Source organism: Thunnus albacares, chromosome 5 (genome assembly GCF_914725855.1).
Source record: "Thunnus albacares chromosome 5, fThuAlb1.1, whole genome shotgun sequence".
Taxonomy (NCBI): Eukaryota; Metazoa; Chordata; class Actinopteri; order Scombriformes; family Scombridae; genus Thunnus; species Thunnus albacares.
In genome coordinates, this window is record NC_058110.1 from 35,236,323 (window position 1) to 35,253,139 (window position 16,817).

At 38.5% G+C, this 16,817-nt stretch overlaps 2 protein-coding genes across 5 annotated transcripts in view; both read left to right on the forward strand.

Annotated features, from left to right (window-relative positions):
* Positions 1 to 16,817, forward strand: part of LOC122981768 (polymeric immunoglobulin receptor-like) — a 724,120-nt gene that overhangs the window by 41,247 nt on the left and 666,056 nt on the right. Inside the window, exons 4-5 of one of the 3 annotated variants that reach the window (XM_044350512.1) lie at positions 12,368 to 12,469; positions 12,877 to 13,016. In XM_044350512.1, the coding sequence (XP_044206447.1) occupies positions 12,368 to 12,469; positions 12,877 to 13,016 (242 nt within the window). Of the gene's footprint in view, positions 1 to 191; positions 374 to 654; positions 980 to 12,367; positions 12,470 to 12,876; positions 13,017 to 16,817 lie in introns of those variants that run through there. The other 2 variants (XM_044350513.1, XM_044350511.1) reach the window with 2 other exon arrangements.
* Positions 9,452 to 11,676, forward strand: LOC122981802 (polymeric immunoglobulin receptor-like). 2 transcript variants are annotated; one of them, XM_044350581.1, is made up of 3 exons: positions 9,452 to 9,586; positions 10,594 to 10,935; positions 11,252 to 11,676. In XM_044350581.1, exons 1-3 carry the CDS (start codon positions 9,517 to 9,519, stop codon positions 11,593 to 11,595), a joined length of 756 nt encoding a protein of 251 aa, XP_044206516.1. In that variant the 5' UTR covers positions 9,452 to 9,516; the 3' UTR covers positions 11,596 to 11,676. The 2 variants fall into 2 exon arrangements, with proteins under 2 accessions (XP_044206516.1, XP_044206517.1); XM_044350582.1 differs by having other exon boundaries at positions 11,255 to 11,676.

Genomic DNA, 16,817 nt, shown 5'->3' on the forward strand with positions numbered 1-16,817 from the left:
TGTTATCTTCACGTCTAATGTTTAAACACATCCTACATTTCTAATGATGTAAGATAATTATTAACATGTGACGTAAAAACAAGCTACTTGTGGTCAAAAACTCCACAGGGAACCTTCAAGCTTCTAATACAAGACAAAAGATCCCAGACTTTTAAACTACTACATGTCTCTCTCTCTCTCTTCCTTCCCAGCCATCTCTGAGGTCTCTCGCCCAGGTTACTTCTGGCCTCTGGTTGTATTCCTGCTTCTGGTTGTATGTGTGGCTGTGATTGTTGTGCTGTTGGCTGTTGTTCTGCTGCTCCTCTACAAACTGAAGAAGAGGAGGAACTCTGGTTTGAACACCAGAGGAACCTCAGACAGCAGAAACATGGAGGTGACTTCCTTTAACTCTGTATGTCTCATGTTAACTCTTACTGTTGGCATTTATACATTTTATTTTTGCAGTTAGGAATAAAAAATCTCATGTCTGCAACTACTTCACTAGTATGAACAAAACTATAATTAAATAAAATCATAATTATTGTTAATAGACCTCTGGCCTGTCCAGTTGTTATCACTAAAATATCAGCAAACAATTGAAGAACACAATATCTGGGCTGTTACCGTGGTTACTGCTATATTTTAGGTTTGATGTCATTCCTGTTTTATTTTCAGTTATCTGTCATCTATGAGAACCGTCCTCCAGTCTCCATGTATGAAGACTCCGTCTACCAGAGCCTGGATCCAGACAGCAGGGATCCGGACCAAACCTACTCTGCACTCACAGCAAACACATGATGATGTTTGGATTTGGATCTGGATTCTGTACTGTGCAGGTTAACATGTGCTGCAAGATTCCAGTTTGTTCCACTTTCTTTCTTCTTTTTGTTTAATCAGCAGACATTAACTATAAACATGCTATTTTTCACCTCTATGCTGATGATACACAACTGATCATGTTTCTTCTTACTTGCTTATTCTGAAATGTTCATTCTGTCTTCATAAATGTAGATGTTGTTTGATATTGTTCTTCTACACGTTGAGCCAACTCTGTCTCCTAGAAATTACATTCATATTCAACTCAATTGCATATTACAGTGCATTCAGAAAGTATTCAGACTCTATTTTTATCACATTTTGTGATGTTGCAGCCTGATGCTAAAATCATTTAACCCTCCTATTGTGTTAAGGTCAAATTTAACTGGTTTTCATGTTTAGATGTGTGAAACATACTTTTAATTTTTCTGATCAAAACAAGGCTTCATCACATCTTCTACAATGGCCTACTGAATACATTTTATGTTATTAACTAATGTATTTAAATACCAAAAATGTTGATACTGAACATATGAGTGAAATGTTCAGAGACAACGTACCTGGTTGTTGTTTTTTCCACCAAAATATCTGATGTTGCAGTAAAATATCAGCTGGTAGAAACTCCAGCAGTATGAAAGTGTTTGTTTATTTTACAATATGATTGAAACTGATTCAGATATTCGACCATTTATAACCACTGTCTGAGTTCTGTTAGTGAGAAAACTGATAATCAATCTGATGAGTTGATGATTTAAATGGAAATAAGATTTGAGCTTTTTTTTATTAGTATGTGTGGCTGCATTGTATTAAAGGCTGATGAAAAATCTACACAAAATAATCTTACATATGTGCTTGTTTGTTCTAAATGTTCATGTAGAGAGTTCAAAATAAATAACTTTGCATCATCAACACCTCTCCCAGACTCATCTTTCATTACTAGTGATGTTAATGTTATAGTTATTTAGGATTTCAGGTGTACTGGTCTTCAGAATTGGAATGATGTTAGAATTCTTCCAGAGATCAGGAACAACCTCAGAGTCTAAAGAGAACTGAAATATCTTTGAAACACATCACTCAGTTCATCAGCACAGTAATTCCACCATCATTTCATTTGTTATTATATTATATTATTATAGTGCTTTTTGTCACTGAAATTCCTCCTACCTCATTAAGAGAGGTCCTAAAAACTCTCCTACCAAAACCTGGAAAACCTGGAAAACCAAATACCAGATGATGATCAGGGGTGTGAACCCGGGTCTCTGCTGTCACAGTCCTGCATCTTGTAGCCCCCCATCCACCCCGACCTCCTCCCTCCCACTGCAGAGACACATAGAAATGTAGCTTCATTCATTACTGTGAACATCATCCAGGCAGAGATTATGTTTGATAAGACAACGTCACTGTGAAACAGTTTAGTCGTATATGAAGGTCATTTCTAGAATTCACAAGTCTGATTTTCTGGGAAAAAAAACTTCCTTCCGTTTGTTTTACATGCAGGAGATATAAAACACATTCCTGATGGTATCAGGTTAAAGTAGTCATGGAGGACATCATGTGTGTGGTTGCTGATAATCTTCTCTGCTTTGTTGAGGACTTGTTCAGTATTAAGCTGTAACAGGGATCTTTGTGTTTTGTGAATAATTTTAGAGCTGAAGTTAACAACATGTTGCAATGGGCTCTTGTCCTTTTGACAAATATAAACCAGCAGTTAAAATACTTTCAATAAAAGAGGAATAAAACGTTGTCAATATTCTCTGATCGACTCTAATGGAGTTTGGTTTACAGCACAGACGCTGCTGAGCCTTTTTCACAATAACATCTGTACTGTCACTAAATCTCAATCTGTCATCAAACACAGTTCCCAAGTATTTGTAGGTCTGGACGAGTTCAACACTTACTGAAGCCAAGAATGATTGTTGGAACTGTCTGTGTGTTTTGGTGAGATTACTATTTCTTTAGTTTTGGACACATGTGAATCTAAAACAGATCTGTCGCACCAGTCCACAGCTCTGGTGTTATGAGTTCATGTGATTGATCCAACTGACTGAGAAGAGACAGAATAACACTGTCAATAATTTTACAATATGATTGAAACTGATTCAGATATTCGACCATTTATAACCACTGTCTGAGTTCTGTTAGTAAGAAAACTGATAATTGATCTAATGCTCTATTTTCGCTATACACTTTTCTTTTTTGGAGAGCGCCATTTCTTCTTTCTTTTTCTCTCCCTTTCTCCGTCTCACTCGTCTTTTTCTCTCTTTCTCCGTCTCACTCGTCTTGCCTCCAACTCTTCATCATCTGTCTGCACTGTGGAGTCGCAATGTTTCCTCATTGGAACACACAAACTTGATTGGCTGAGTGGTATCACGTGGTATGGCTTAACTCGCATGCTATTGGTCTGTGCGTTTCCTCATCCACCAAACCATTACCGTAAAGCCGACAGAAGCTGCGCCAATTAAAATAGAAGCGCCCCGTCAGGTTTTAAATCATAACCCTCTGTCTTGGCTGTAGGTCTGGGTCCGTCTGAAAAAAACCAGTTTAGACAACAGGAAGCAGAACCCTCATGCAGACACTCAGACAGGCTGGTTGAGTGAAAGACAGTTTTACTTTTAAATTCAACAAACAGACTTCTAGTTGACAATCTCAACTCAAGGCAGTGAAGCAGGAAGGCGGGTGACCACAGACACACAGCAGGTCAAACTGGATCAGCACAGCAGCTTTGCAACACAGAGGATCTGGAGAACTGATCATCATCAGCTGCATGAGTCGCATGTTTTACCTGCAAGACTCGTGTTTTAATGCTGTTGTTCATCGTTTGTGATGTGAAAACATCAGAGAAATAAAAAGCTTGTATCCTGGTACTAGTTGAGTTATAACATCCAAAAACACCGCGGAGCGTCTCTCCTGCAGGCTGCTGACAGCGCTGCCAGCCGGAGAGTTGATCACACTAGACGGTAGAGGAGGAGACGCAGAGACGCTGGTACATGTCTGTTTCAACAGGAGTTGAATGACTTCACAACATTTAACAGCAGAGCTGAGAGCGTCAGAGCTCAGAGCAGAAACACAGTCGCTCTGCGTCGCTGCTGTCCTCCGCTTCCATCATCTCGCGCCGATTCATTTGGAAAGCGCAGTGCAGTCCAGCCAACAGAAATAAAAATAATAGAAAAGATATGCGATGTGACGATATACATCATGTGACGAGAGAAAAATGTCTATCATTTCATATTATGCTCTGTTGTTTATATCGTTATGACGCAAATCATGGCAATATTTTTCGTCATTTGGAGTCTGTCCATCTTTTGTGCAGATTACATTGATTAATTTATACTCGCAAAGCTTTTATTGCAATGACAGCAACATAATGAGTTTAGTTGTTGTCAACTCTTCACCGCTGTCTGTCTCTTCTGCTGAGCTGCACATATGCGGAGGGCTGAGCCCCGCCCGCGCTGAGGAAGAGGAGAGAAGCAGCGAGACGGCAACCAGAAATGACGGCAAAACGCAATACAGACTGTATTTATTGATGTTATTTACCAAATGTATGTGCACTCTTTTAATTTCAGCTCAGTGTGTGAGAGTCTCTGCTACAGCTGCAGGGTTGAGCGGAGGTGTGTGTCGGTGTGGGTGTGTTTGTGATTTAGAGTAACTGCTGTGAAACAATCAGAAAATAATGTTTTATTGATCTGATTCACCGGCTTTCTCACTACCAGCCCTCCCTCTCTTCATTCATTCTCTAGCTCACTTGACCACAGCTGCTCTCTCTCTCTCTCTCTTTCTCTCGTCTTTTTTTAAATGAGTCAGGAAGCCAACAGAAAAGTCTAACTTAACTTTTAATGTTATCAAAGAAGAGAAATGTCCTCCCCTCGTCCTAGTAACGTCTTTGTCCTCCCTCATGACAGAGTTTACAGCTCTAATCAGTCTGACCTCCGCCAGCATGCTGTAAAAGCACATACGGAGGCGGCTTTATGCCGACCATCTATTTATACATTGAATTAAAATGTGTTATGTCGGGATAGGGATCGTTATCAGGATATGAGATCTTGGTCATATCGCCCAGCCCTACCTGACAGTGCTGTCACCCACATGGAAAAAAAACATTCTCAAGGGAACACCTGTCCTTGAGAGCACTGTGAACATAGCTGAAGTAGACAAAGTGCAAATATTTATAATATGAAAATGAACAAGCAAAATGTACATGTTAAAGATCAGTTCTCTAACTGGTTTAGAGTCTTGTAACCATAATTGCTTGTCAAACAATATATGCAAGACTGAACTGACAGTATGCAAGTTATTCATATTCTACCCCCTACACATCTTAACCAGTTATAGGCAAGTTGAATTTGCTCAACTGAACTGACCCGGATGTTTGTGGGCAGGATTGGATGCAGTAACAGTCAAACAGAGATCATTTGAGCTTACATTGCCCTCTGGTGGTCAAGTAATGAACATGTTTTAGGAAGGCTGTCAAATAAAGGAGGAACACATATGATGCAAACTGAGAGCCAGAGAAATCATTACAAAACTATAGTAGTACAGTAGTAGCAACGTTATTAGTAGTTATAATAGTGTTAAAGCAGAGGGATAAATATCCATTATGCAAATATAACAAGTATAAAGTAACTATATTGGTGGCACATTGAATACTGCACATTAATTAAAAGTTTCTTTGTAAATATGCTAGATCCCTGGCTGCCTGTAGATTCAATGGGAGGTACATGCCAAAGGGAAAAAAAACATTATATGGTAGCATTCATTCATACGTATGCCGAGTTTAGAGTTTCAATAATGGAGCGAATAAAGGAGGAGAAAGTAAATGAAAGAAAATAGCAACAGCAATAGTGAAACACTGATGATAGTTTATGGCATGTCCAGATAATCATAGTCCATAAAACAATGGAGGTGTGGATTATAGTAGAAGGTCTCAAACTAAAAATGATATACCAGTCTGTGATGCCACCAGTCTGGGAGTGGACGATAGGGTGACGTTAACGTTATGATAATCCTATATTCAAATCAGTTATAGGGCATTACTACTTATAAGACCAGGTTTATTATTGAAATGAATACAACTGCTACAAACCTGACTTGTGTTGTAGTAAACCTGAGTCTGTATAAACAGGTGCATTTGTTGTCACTGAGCCTCCATGCCAGAAGCTTGGAGAGTGTGTGCTGTAGGGACGTCAATCAGGTACATTTTTCCAAGACATTTTAAAAGATACTGGGACAGAGTGTTTAAAGTTATAACGGTTTTAAGTTATAAAACTGTCTATTGTTTTATCAAATAACATGTCTTCTCAAGGCAGTTATTGGTCAGTGTGTCTCTACTTTGGTGTAAATGAGGTCATGACCAAGTGTGCAGAGTTGGAGGAAGAGATACAATGCATGACAGTCCACACTGGACTAGATGGAGTGTGCCTCCATCCATGGGTCCTGCAGGCTGCGTACAACAGCTACAGGCAGGACTATGGTGAACTGGAGGCACAACAACATGTATAAACATGTCCGGGTGGTAATATCATCATTTGTGGTGCTGAGAATAAGGCAGAAGTTTCCTGATCCATCCCGTGACTACACTGGTTTTCATTATCCACAAATATAGTTTCAATAGGACAATAAAGTGGTTCACTTGTGAAAATGTTTATGGAACATTTTCTGTCTCATTACCTTCTAAAAATGCCTTGGCAAAATGAATAAAAGAAAAGGTTAGTTACATTATGAACAATTAATAAAATAGTTAATTGCCTATTCTATATAGCTGTAGTAATGTATGCAATAGCTTATATTTTGTTTCAGAATGAATGCTCATGCAGATACTGAATGCATACTTTTATTTTATAACACTACTTTTATAACTTTCAGGGCCAAAGATTAACATTTTCAACATGAACCAGTTTTACCAAAATAAACAATATAAGAACAACTATAGGATCTAAGTAAAAAGAAAAAAGGCCCAGTGTTTGATCTAATTCATGTTAAATAGAGCAGGTCTAGACCGTAGTCTTTAATTTACAGAGACCCAACATCCCTCCATGAGCTGCACTTGGTGACAGCAGCAAGTAAAAAGTCCCTTTAATGGGAAGAAACCTTAAGCAGAACTGGACTCTAGGTGGACGCCATCTGCCTCGACCTGTTGGGTTGAGAGAAAGAGGGACAGAGAGACACTGTTGTTGTTGTCTTTTAGAAATAAAACTGTATTAGTGTAATGTATTTCCTCATTAGCTACCTAGCATTTATACCAGCCTCTTGTCTATTGTGCTTCCAATCATGTTCCAACCCTCTGAGCTGATTATCTGCCTGTCTGTCTGCTCCCAATCTGGATTTTGTTTCAGAAGGATGATTCCACTTTTTCATCAAGCTAGTTCTTCAGTATTTGTGCTGCTGACATGTTTGATCTGATCTTTCTTCATGATACAGACCCCTGAGCTGTTACTAATGAATGATTTGAATCTAGTGAAGTTTGACCATGCTCTGTTTACGGAAACAGCCTGTGAAACGCTGCTGAATGTGCTGCTGATGTTTATCTGATGATCTTAAAACACAGAGTGAAACCACAGAGGTTTGAATATGTGTCATCAATGTGTGAAATACTAACGAAAGGAAGCTAAAACATTACTTTAAGACTACATGTCTTCAACTGATCTGAATCGTTTTCTCAACATCAAATCAACATTAAATTAAAACTGACTGAAACTATGAACATTCACTTTACTTTTAACTTTACTTCCTTTAGCTTAAAATAAAAGAGTTATGATTTAAACCTGACATCAGTCAAATTCATTTTAGAGTTTCATCACAGTTACAGAGTCAAAGCAGCTTCATCATGAAACTGCTGATGTATAAAACAGATAGCGAGAGTGAGAGGAAGAAAACATTTAATTAGTTCAGCTTAACAAAACATGAACCATCCATCATGAATAGTTGTTGCTCATTAATGTGTTTGATATTAGAAAGTATGAAATATTCACTAAATGTTTATATGGTGCTCATAGATCCTAAATGGAGCTGGTTAAAGTAAAGTGTCCTTATCTTCAGACAGAGTTGAAATGATAGTTTATTATTTTATTATTCTGAAATATTATATTATTAATTATTATATATCATTATATAAGAGCCTTCACAGCAGTTTTGATCATGAATCTAAATCAGGTTTGATATAAACTATGTAATACAGAATGAGGCCCACCTCTCACGTTGACAACCTCTGGTCTGGAGGATGAAGTGCTGCTGATTGTAAATCACTCCCTGCTGACTGGTAGTTTCCCCCTGCCACTGAAAACTGATAGTAACCTGGATCCTTTAGTGCTAAATGAGTTCAGGCCAATTTCAAATCTTTCTTTAAGTAAAATTCTTGAGAAATTAGTATTTAAACAGCTAAATGATTACATTAATTTCAGCTGTATATTTGAGAAGTTATAATCTGGCTTTCATCCTCACCACACAGCACTGAGACAGCACTAGTTAATGATTTAAATGACCTGAGAATAAACATGGATGACAAGAAACTTTCAGTATTAGTTCTTTTAGACTGAAGCACTGCTTTTGATACAGTTGATCATGAAATCCTTATTAACAGTCTACAGAAGTGTGTTGGCCTCTCTGGCTCAGTTTTAGATTGGTTTAGGACTCATCTGTCCAGCTGAGACTGTTTTGAACTGCCTTTTAAAACTGCCTTTTATCCCCATATTGTTCAAGTGAAACTGTTTCTCTCCCAGGCAGATACTGAGACACTTATCTAAGCTTTTATCACTAGCTGGCTTGATTACTGCAATGATCTCATTTCTGGTCTATCTAAGAAAGTTATAAATAAACTGCAGATCATTCAGATTGCAGCAGCATGTGTACTGACTAAGACCTGAAGGAGAGCACACATCTCACCCGTCCTAAAGTCCCTTCATTGGTTGTCAGTTTTAGAGTCAATTTTAAGATCCTTTTATTGGTGTTGAAATCATTCAGTGACAGTGTTGTAGTACTCGAGTCCAGGACTCAGACTTGAGTTGGATTCTAGTTCTGATTTTCAGGACACGTGACTCGACTCAGACTTGAACTCGAGCATTGACTGCATTCGGACTCGGAAGTTGAAGACGAGGACTTGAACTTGTTAATTGATAAAGAAGTAATATATATCTGATTTTTGGCTGTCAAATATTCCGCACATAGCCACACTATGGTTCACGTCACGCACACAGCAGCAGCTGCGGCACAGACAGCAACAACCACACATGTCGTTGGTATGGAAGTTCTTTAGCATGAGTGAAGAAGACACAAAGCTCGCAATTTGTAATACCTTTAAGTCCGAAAAAAAAGAAAGAAAGAAAGAAAGAAAATCAGAATCGGCAGAGAAAATTGCAATCAGTGCATCATGAATATGTTTAATATAGACCTTTTTTATCTGTATGTCAGCTCTTTGACTGTGCCAGAGTGGAGCACCGGAGCCCATCCTGGAACTCCACTCAGACTCAACCTTGATGACTCGACATTGAACACTGAGGACTCGAGACTTAGTGACTCGATTAAAACACTGCTCAGTGGACTAGTGCCTGAATACTTGTCAGACATGTATGCTTCCTCTAGATCACTCATGTTGCAGAGGGAGAGAGAGAGAGAGAGAGAGAAAGAGAGAGAGAGAGAGAGAGAGAGAGAGAGAGAGGAGTGTTAACTTAAAGCATCGTCAGCTTCCTGATTGATCAGACAGACATATAGAGGCAGTTCTCTGACAGTTTGATGATTTTCTGCATCAGGATCAAACTCAGAATGAATATCCACCATGTTCTGTTCTTCTGCTTCTTATCAGGTGAGGACTGATTACCTGACTGTGTCTGTAAAGCTGCAGCACAAACTGCTTCTGGACATTCATTGTGTTCATTTTAACAAATGTCAGATTTGTATCACACAAGTTTTCATGTTGCTGTCATGTTAATTAGTTTTCCTGTCATTCTCTAAATTATTCTGTTACTAATTACAACATCTCTATAATCTAATCTTGTAATTTAATACAAGATTAGCATATTGATTGATTGATTGATTAATTAATTGATTAATTGACTTTATTGTCCACCTCAGTGGAAATTTGTCTTTGGCTTCTCCCACAATAAAGCAAAAGTACATACACTACACATAGCACAACACACCATTAAAACATACAAAATATACAACATACAATAGTGTAAATGGGCAGGTAGCAGCAGATAGGTTATATAAATAATACCAGAGAGCAAATCTTATAAAATAACAAGTGTTCCCTGATGCATCATTCTGTGTTCAACGCCTGTGTTGTGTAGGGAATAAAAGACTTTGTGTATAAGTACCGGTTGGCCTTTGGGGCCCTGAATCGACGGCCAGATGGGAGCAGCTCAGTCTCTGAGTGTAGTTGTGTAGTGTAGAGGTATCTGCAGTTCTATGTTTAGCCTTCCTGTGTGCAGCACTGTCAAATATATTGCAAAGTTGTTTTTGTGACTTTCCAGTCACCTTCCCTGCAATGTTAACAATTTTAGAGAACTTGTTATGAACCATCAATCATGAATATTTGTTGCTCATTAATGTGTTTGATATTAGAAAGTATGAAAGAAAAACAATGAAAAACAGACGTTACAGAGACACTGTGACTACAACTGCAGCTACAAGTAGAACAACAGCAACTGCTGTACAGTCAGTGAAAACTTTGCTAATGGCTGCCTCTGTATCATCTCTGCTTCTCTGTGAACTGATGGATTAGCCCTCATTAATCTGCAGTCTGTTTACAGTAAGTCTACAATACACAAAGTATTGATCATCAGTATTCACTGTTCATCTTTCCAACAGCACTGCAGGATGGAAACACTGGACTCGTCAATGCAATAAACCTTTATGCTGGAGCTGAAGGAGGAAATGGTTCAGTGAGTTGCCACTTGACTTCATCTGGAAGCACCAAGTTCTTCTGTAAAGGAGAATGCAAAGAAGAAGGCATTCTCATTAAAACAGATGGTGTCACAGCTCAGAGTGGCAGATACAACATCAGATATAAAGACGGATCTTCTGGAAGAAGAAATGTGACTGTGACCTTCACACAGCTGATCAAGTCAGACTCAGGACGGTACAGATGTGGTTTGGGTGGATCTTCGGTCCCAGATTCTTACCGTGACTTTGACGTCATAATTACAGATGGTGAGTTTCTACTGAAAGTCATAAAACCTGATATATTTACTATGTTCATCCCATTTAATGATGTTGAAGCTTAAGAATAAATGAAGTCAGATAGAATCTCATTAAATTGTTGAAGAATGTGAGACGTTTATGATATATTGACTCAGTGTATCAATGTTGGATGAAATCATTACTCCAGCAGTCAGACTGGTTGAACTGGGCAGCTCCCAGTGTGACTCTGTGGATCTGTGTAAATGTGAAGCAGGAAATATTGTGATCAGACTGCAGCATCTTACAGGAAGTACAGACAGTAACTGTTGATTGTTCATCTTTTCAGCAGCAACGTTGGATGAAAACACTCGTTTCTCCCGTGCAGGAACTGTGGGAGGAAGTGTCACAGGTGGATGCCTCAATACTGTCTATGGAAGCAGGAAGTTCTTCTGTAAGGATGAATGTAAACAAGAAGGAGACATCCTGGTTGAAACAGAAGAGAACAGAGCTCAGAATGGCAGATACAGCATTGAATATAGAGAAGGATCTGTACATGGACTGTATGTGACCATCACACAGCTGAAGAAGTCAGACACAGGACGGTACAGGTGTGGTTACGGCAGAGCTTCGTCTCCAAATTCATCCTACACGTTCCAGATCATTGTTGTCGATGGTGAGTTTTATATCTAATTTTCTGTTCAATGAATATCAATTGTTAAATCATTAAAATTATGAAAACTTGTTTTGTTTTAATTTAAAATGAAAAAAAGAATTTTGAATACAAAATTTAAAGAGTGGATGGAAATGACATGACAGAAACAAATATCTTATTTTTCGGGTTACAGTCAGAAGTTGATTTGTGACAACAAGAGGAGTGCTGAGGTTGGCAGAGTCATACTAGTTGTCCAACCTGGGACCTTTTCTATATTTCTATTAACATTAGGTAACATAGAGAAGAACGGTTCCTCAGGTTCCTTAATGTTCAAGACATCATACTCTAAAATGTTTCTAAAGATGAAACTCATTTGTAGAGTCACAAAGTAATCTGATGTCAAATGTGTTGCCTTTATAATGTTAGTTTTTAAATTTACAACAATCAGTTTGTATGAATTTTAAAAACCTTTTCAGACATTTGTGCTTTTATGTTTAATGTCAGAAAACCAACCTGTGGATGTTATTTTCTTACTCTTCTATAATCAAAAATCAAATAACAATAATTTCTTGTGATTAATAGAACAAACCCACTTCAAATATTCTTAATCATTTACTTCATTAACATATTTAATGCTGCGTATTTCTTGTGTATGTGATGGATGCTGTCAATATGATCTTTCTGTCTAGAGCAGCATCTCATTTCTCTGCATTATTGATTCAGTATCTGATTGTTTCAATGTGTTTTCATTGTTCACAGCTCCAACCACTTCAGAACCAAACTGGACTCTCCGACCTTTTCCAACATCAGTCCCATCAGCCTCCACACCAACGACAACACAGAGTTTAATCTCCAGTTCAGGAAGCTTCACACCTTCATCATCTTTCCCTGAAACCACAGAGCAGTTTACAGGTACAGGACAGTTCATGTCTGTCCATCTGTCCATCACTGTCTCTCTGCAACAAAACGTCCTCTTAAAACAGTCAAATTCAGCATAACAACGTTGTCTAATAAGAATAACAAGATGGTCCAACATGTGTTTCAGCACATAAGACAGTTCAGCACCTAGAAGAAAACATTTCACATTTAATTTTACAATAAATTTCCTTGTTATCTTCACGTCTAATGTTTAAACACATCCTCCGTTTCTAATGATGTAAGATAATTATTAACATGTGATGTAAAAACAAGCTACTTGTGGTCAAAAACTCCACAGGGAACCTTTAAGCTTCTAATACAAGACAAAAGATCCCAGACTTTTAAACTACTACATGTCTCTCTCTTTTCCTTTCCAGCCGTCTCTGAGGTCTCTTGCTCAGGTTACTTCTGGCCTCTGGTTGTATGTGTGGCTGTGATTGTTGTGCTGTTGGCTGTTGTTCTGCTGCTCCTCTACAAACTGAAGAAGAGGAGGAACTCTAGTTTGAACACCAGAGGAACCTCAGACAGCAGAAACATGGAGGTGACTTCCTTTAACTCTGTATGTCTCATGTTAACTCTTACTGTTGGCATTTATACATTTTATTTTTGCAGTTAGGAATAAACAATCTCATGTCTGCAACTACTTCACTAGTATGAACAAAAATATAATTAAATAAAATCATAATTATTGTTAATAGACCTCTGGCCTGTCCAGTTGTTATCACTAAAATATCAGCAAACAATTGAAGAACACAATATCTGGGCTGTTACTGTGGTTACTGCTATATTAGGTTTGATGTCAATCTTGTTTTATTTTCAGTTATGTGTCATCAATGAGAACCGTCCTGTCAGCAATGAGAACCGTCCTCCAGTCTCCATGTATGAAGACTCCGTCTACCAGATCCTGGATCCAGACAGCAGGGATCCGGACCAAAACTACTCTACACTCACAGCAAACACATGATGATGTTTGGATTTGGATCTGGATTCTGTACTGTGCAGGTTAACATGTGCTGCAAGGTTCCAGTTTGTTCCACTTTCTTTCTTTTTTTTGTTTAATCAGCAGATATTAACTATAAACATGCTATTTTTCACCTCTATGCTGATGATACACAACTGATCATGTTTCTTCTTACTTGCTTATTCTGAAATGTTCATTCTGTCTTCATAAATGTAGATGTTGTTTGATATTGTTCTTCTTCACTTTGAGCCAACTCTGTCTCCTAGAAATTACATTCATATTCAACTCAACTGCATATTACAGTGCATTCAGAAAGTATTCAGACTCTACTTTTATCACATTTTGTGATGTTGCAGCCTGATGCTAAAATTGTTTAACCCTCCTATTGTGTTAGGGTCAAATTTAACTGGTTTTCATGTTTAGATGTGTGAAACATACTTTTAATTTTTCTGATCAAAACAAGGCTTCATCACATCTTCTACAATGGCCTACTGAATACATTTTATGTTGTTAATTAATGTATTTAAATTCCAAAAATGTTGATACTGAACATATGGGTGAAATGTTCAGAGACAACGTACCTGGTTGTTGTTTTTTCCACCAAAATATCTGATGTTGCAGTAAAATATCAGCTGGTAGAAGCTCCAGCAGTATGAAAGTGTTTGTTTATTTTACAATATGATTGAAACTGATTCAGATATTTGACCATTTATAACCACTGTCTGAGTTCTGTTAGTGAGAAAACTGTTAATCAATCTGATGAGTTGATGATTTAAATGGAAATAAGATTTGAGTTTTTTTTTTATTAGTATGTGTGGCTGCATTGTATTAAAGGCTGATGAAAAATCTACACAAAATAATCTTACATATGTGCTTGTTTGTTCTAAATGTTCATGTAGAGAGTTCAAAATAAATAACTTTGCATCATCAGCACCTCTCCCAGACTCATCTTTCATTACTAGTGATGTTAATGTTATAGTTATTTAGGATTTCAGGTGTACTGGTCTTCAGAATTGGAATGATGTTAGAATTCTTCCAGAGATCAGGAACAACCTCAGAGTCTAAAGAGAACTGAAATATCTTTGAAACACATCACTCAGTTCATCAGCACAGTAATTCCACCATCATTTCATTTGTTATTATATTATATTATTATAGTGCTTTTTGTCACTGAAATTCATCCTACCTCATTAAGAGAGGTCCTAAAAACTCTCCTACCAAAACCTGGAAAACCTGGAAAACCAAATACCAGATGATGATCAGGAGTGTGAACCCGGGTCTCTGCTGTCACAGTCCTGCATCTTGTAGCCCCCCATCCACCCCGACCTCCTCCCTCCCACTGCAGAGACACATAGAAATGTAGCTTCATTCATTACTGTGAACATCATCCAGGCAGAGATTATGTTTGATAAGACAACGTCACTGTGAAACAGTTTAGTCGTATATGAAGGTCATTTCTAGAATTCACAAGTCTGATTTTCTGGGAAAAAAACTTCCTTCTGTTTGTTTTACATGCAGGAGATATAAAACACATTCCTGATGGCATCAGGTTAAAGTAGTCATAGAGGACATCATGTGTGTGGTTGCTGATAATCTTCTCTGCTTTGTTGAGGACTTGTTCAGTATTAAGCTGTAACAGGGATCTTTGTGTTTTGCGAATAATTTTAGAGCTGAAGTTAACAACGTGTGGCAATGGGTTGATAATAATCGATCTAATGCTCTATTTTCGCTATACACTTTTCTTTTTTTGGAGAGCGCCATTTCTTCTTTATTTTTCTCTCCCTTTCTCCGTCTCACTCGTCTTTTTCTCTCTTTCTCCGTCTCACTCGTCTTGCCTCCAACTCTCCATCATCTGTCTGCACTGTGGAGTCGCAATGCTTCCTGACCGGAATGCACAAACTTGATTGGCTGAGTGGTATCACGAGGTATGGCTTAACTCGCATGCTATTGGTCTGTGCGTTTCCTCATCCACTAAACCACTACCGTAAAGACGACAGAAGCTGCGCCAATTAAAATAGAAGCGCCCCGTCAGGTTTTAAATCATAACCCTCTGTCTTGGCTGTAGGTCCGGGTCCGTATGGGACAGCTTCTGGGTCCGTACCTGGACCGCGGTCCGCCAGTTAGTGACCTCTGATCTAAATGGAAATAAGATCTGAGCTTTTTATTAGTGTGTGTGGCTGCATTGTATTAAAGACTGATGAAAAATCTACACAAAATAATGTTACATAATCAAAATCAGAGGAGATGAATGTGAACCTCTTTAGACAGGAAGTGACTGCTGCTCCAGCAGCAATACTGTAGGAAGGTCTGTCCACCATAGTGAGTCATTTTACAGCCAGTATGTGTAAAATTTAAAAGTGTCTGACTCTGGTGCCTCCTAGTGGTCGTAAAGACACTTAACACACACAGAGCTTTAACATTTGATTCAAATTGTTTTGAATGCTGCAGCTTTTTAATCTGAGCTGCTCATCTTTGTACCTTTTCCTGTTTGACATCACATGTTGCATCACATGTAATCATCAAGTGTCACTTTGTAATGTGATATTTATGAGAAGCTTTTAATGAGGTTAATCAAAACTACTTTACTGAGTTGTTATGAAACTCTTCCAAAATTCACTTAAAGAACTCAGTTTCTTTGGCTGACAGTGTGGAGCTTCAGGAACCCAGTCTCTTTATTCAGAAAACCTCCTCTGATACTCTTAAATCATAGAATTAATATGCGGTTTCACATCTCCGTTTTCATGGTTGACGTGCTGATCGTCCACATTCGGCCAGTTTGTACTGTAACAAACCAGTTTAGACAACAGGAAGCAGAACCCTCATGCAGACACTCAGACAGGCTGGTTGAGTGAAAGACAGTTTTACTTTTAAATTCAATAAACAGACTTCTAGTTGACAATCTCAACTCAAGGCAGTGAAGCAGGAAGGCGGGTGACCACAGACACACAGCAGGTCAAACTGGATCAGCACAGCAGCTTTGCAACACAGAGGATCTGGAGAATTGATCATCATCAGCTGCATGAGTCGCATGTTTTACCTGCAAGACTCGTGTTTTAATGCTGTTGTTGAAAACATCAGAGAAATAAAAAGCTTGTATCCTGGTATTAGTTGAGTTATAACATCCAAAAGCACCGCGGAGCGTCTCTCCTGCAGGCTGCTGACAGCGCTGCCAGCCGGAGAGTTGATCACACTGGACGGTAGAGGAGGAGACGCAGAGACGCTGGTACATGTCTGTTTCAACAGGAGTTGAATGACTTCACAACATTTAACAGCAGAGCTGAGAGCGTCAGAGCTCAGAGCAGAAACACAGTCGCTCTGCGTCGCTGCTGTCCTCCGCTTCCATCATCTCGCGCCGATTCATTTGGAAAGCGCAGTGCAGTC

Coding starts and splice junctions, on each gene's coding strand:
- LOC122981802 (XM_044350581.1), top strand. CDS start 9,517: ATGATTTTCTGCATCAGGATCAAACTCAGAATGAATATCCACCATGTT. Junction 9,587..10,593: donor GTTCTTCTGCTTCTTATCAG/GTGAGGACTGAT, acceptor TCTTTCCAACAG/CACTGCAGGATGGAAACACT. Junction 10,936..11,251: donor TGACGTCATAATTACAGATG/GTGAGTTTCTAC, acceptor TCATCTTTTCAG/CAGCAACGTTGGATGAAAAC.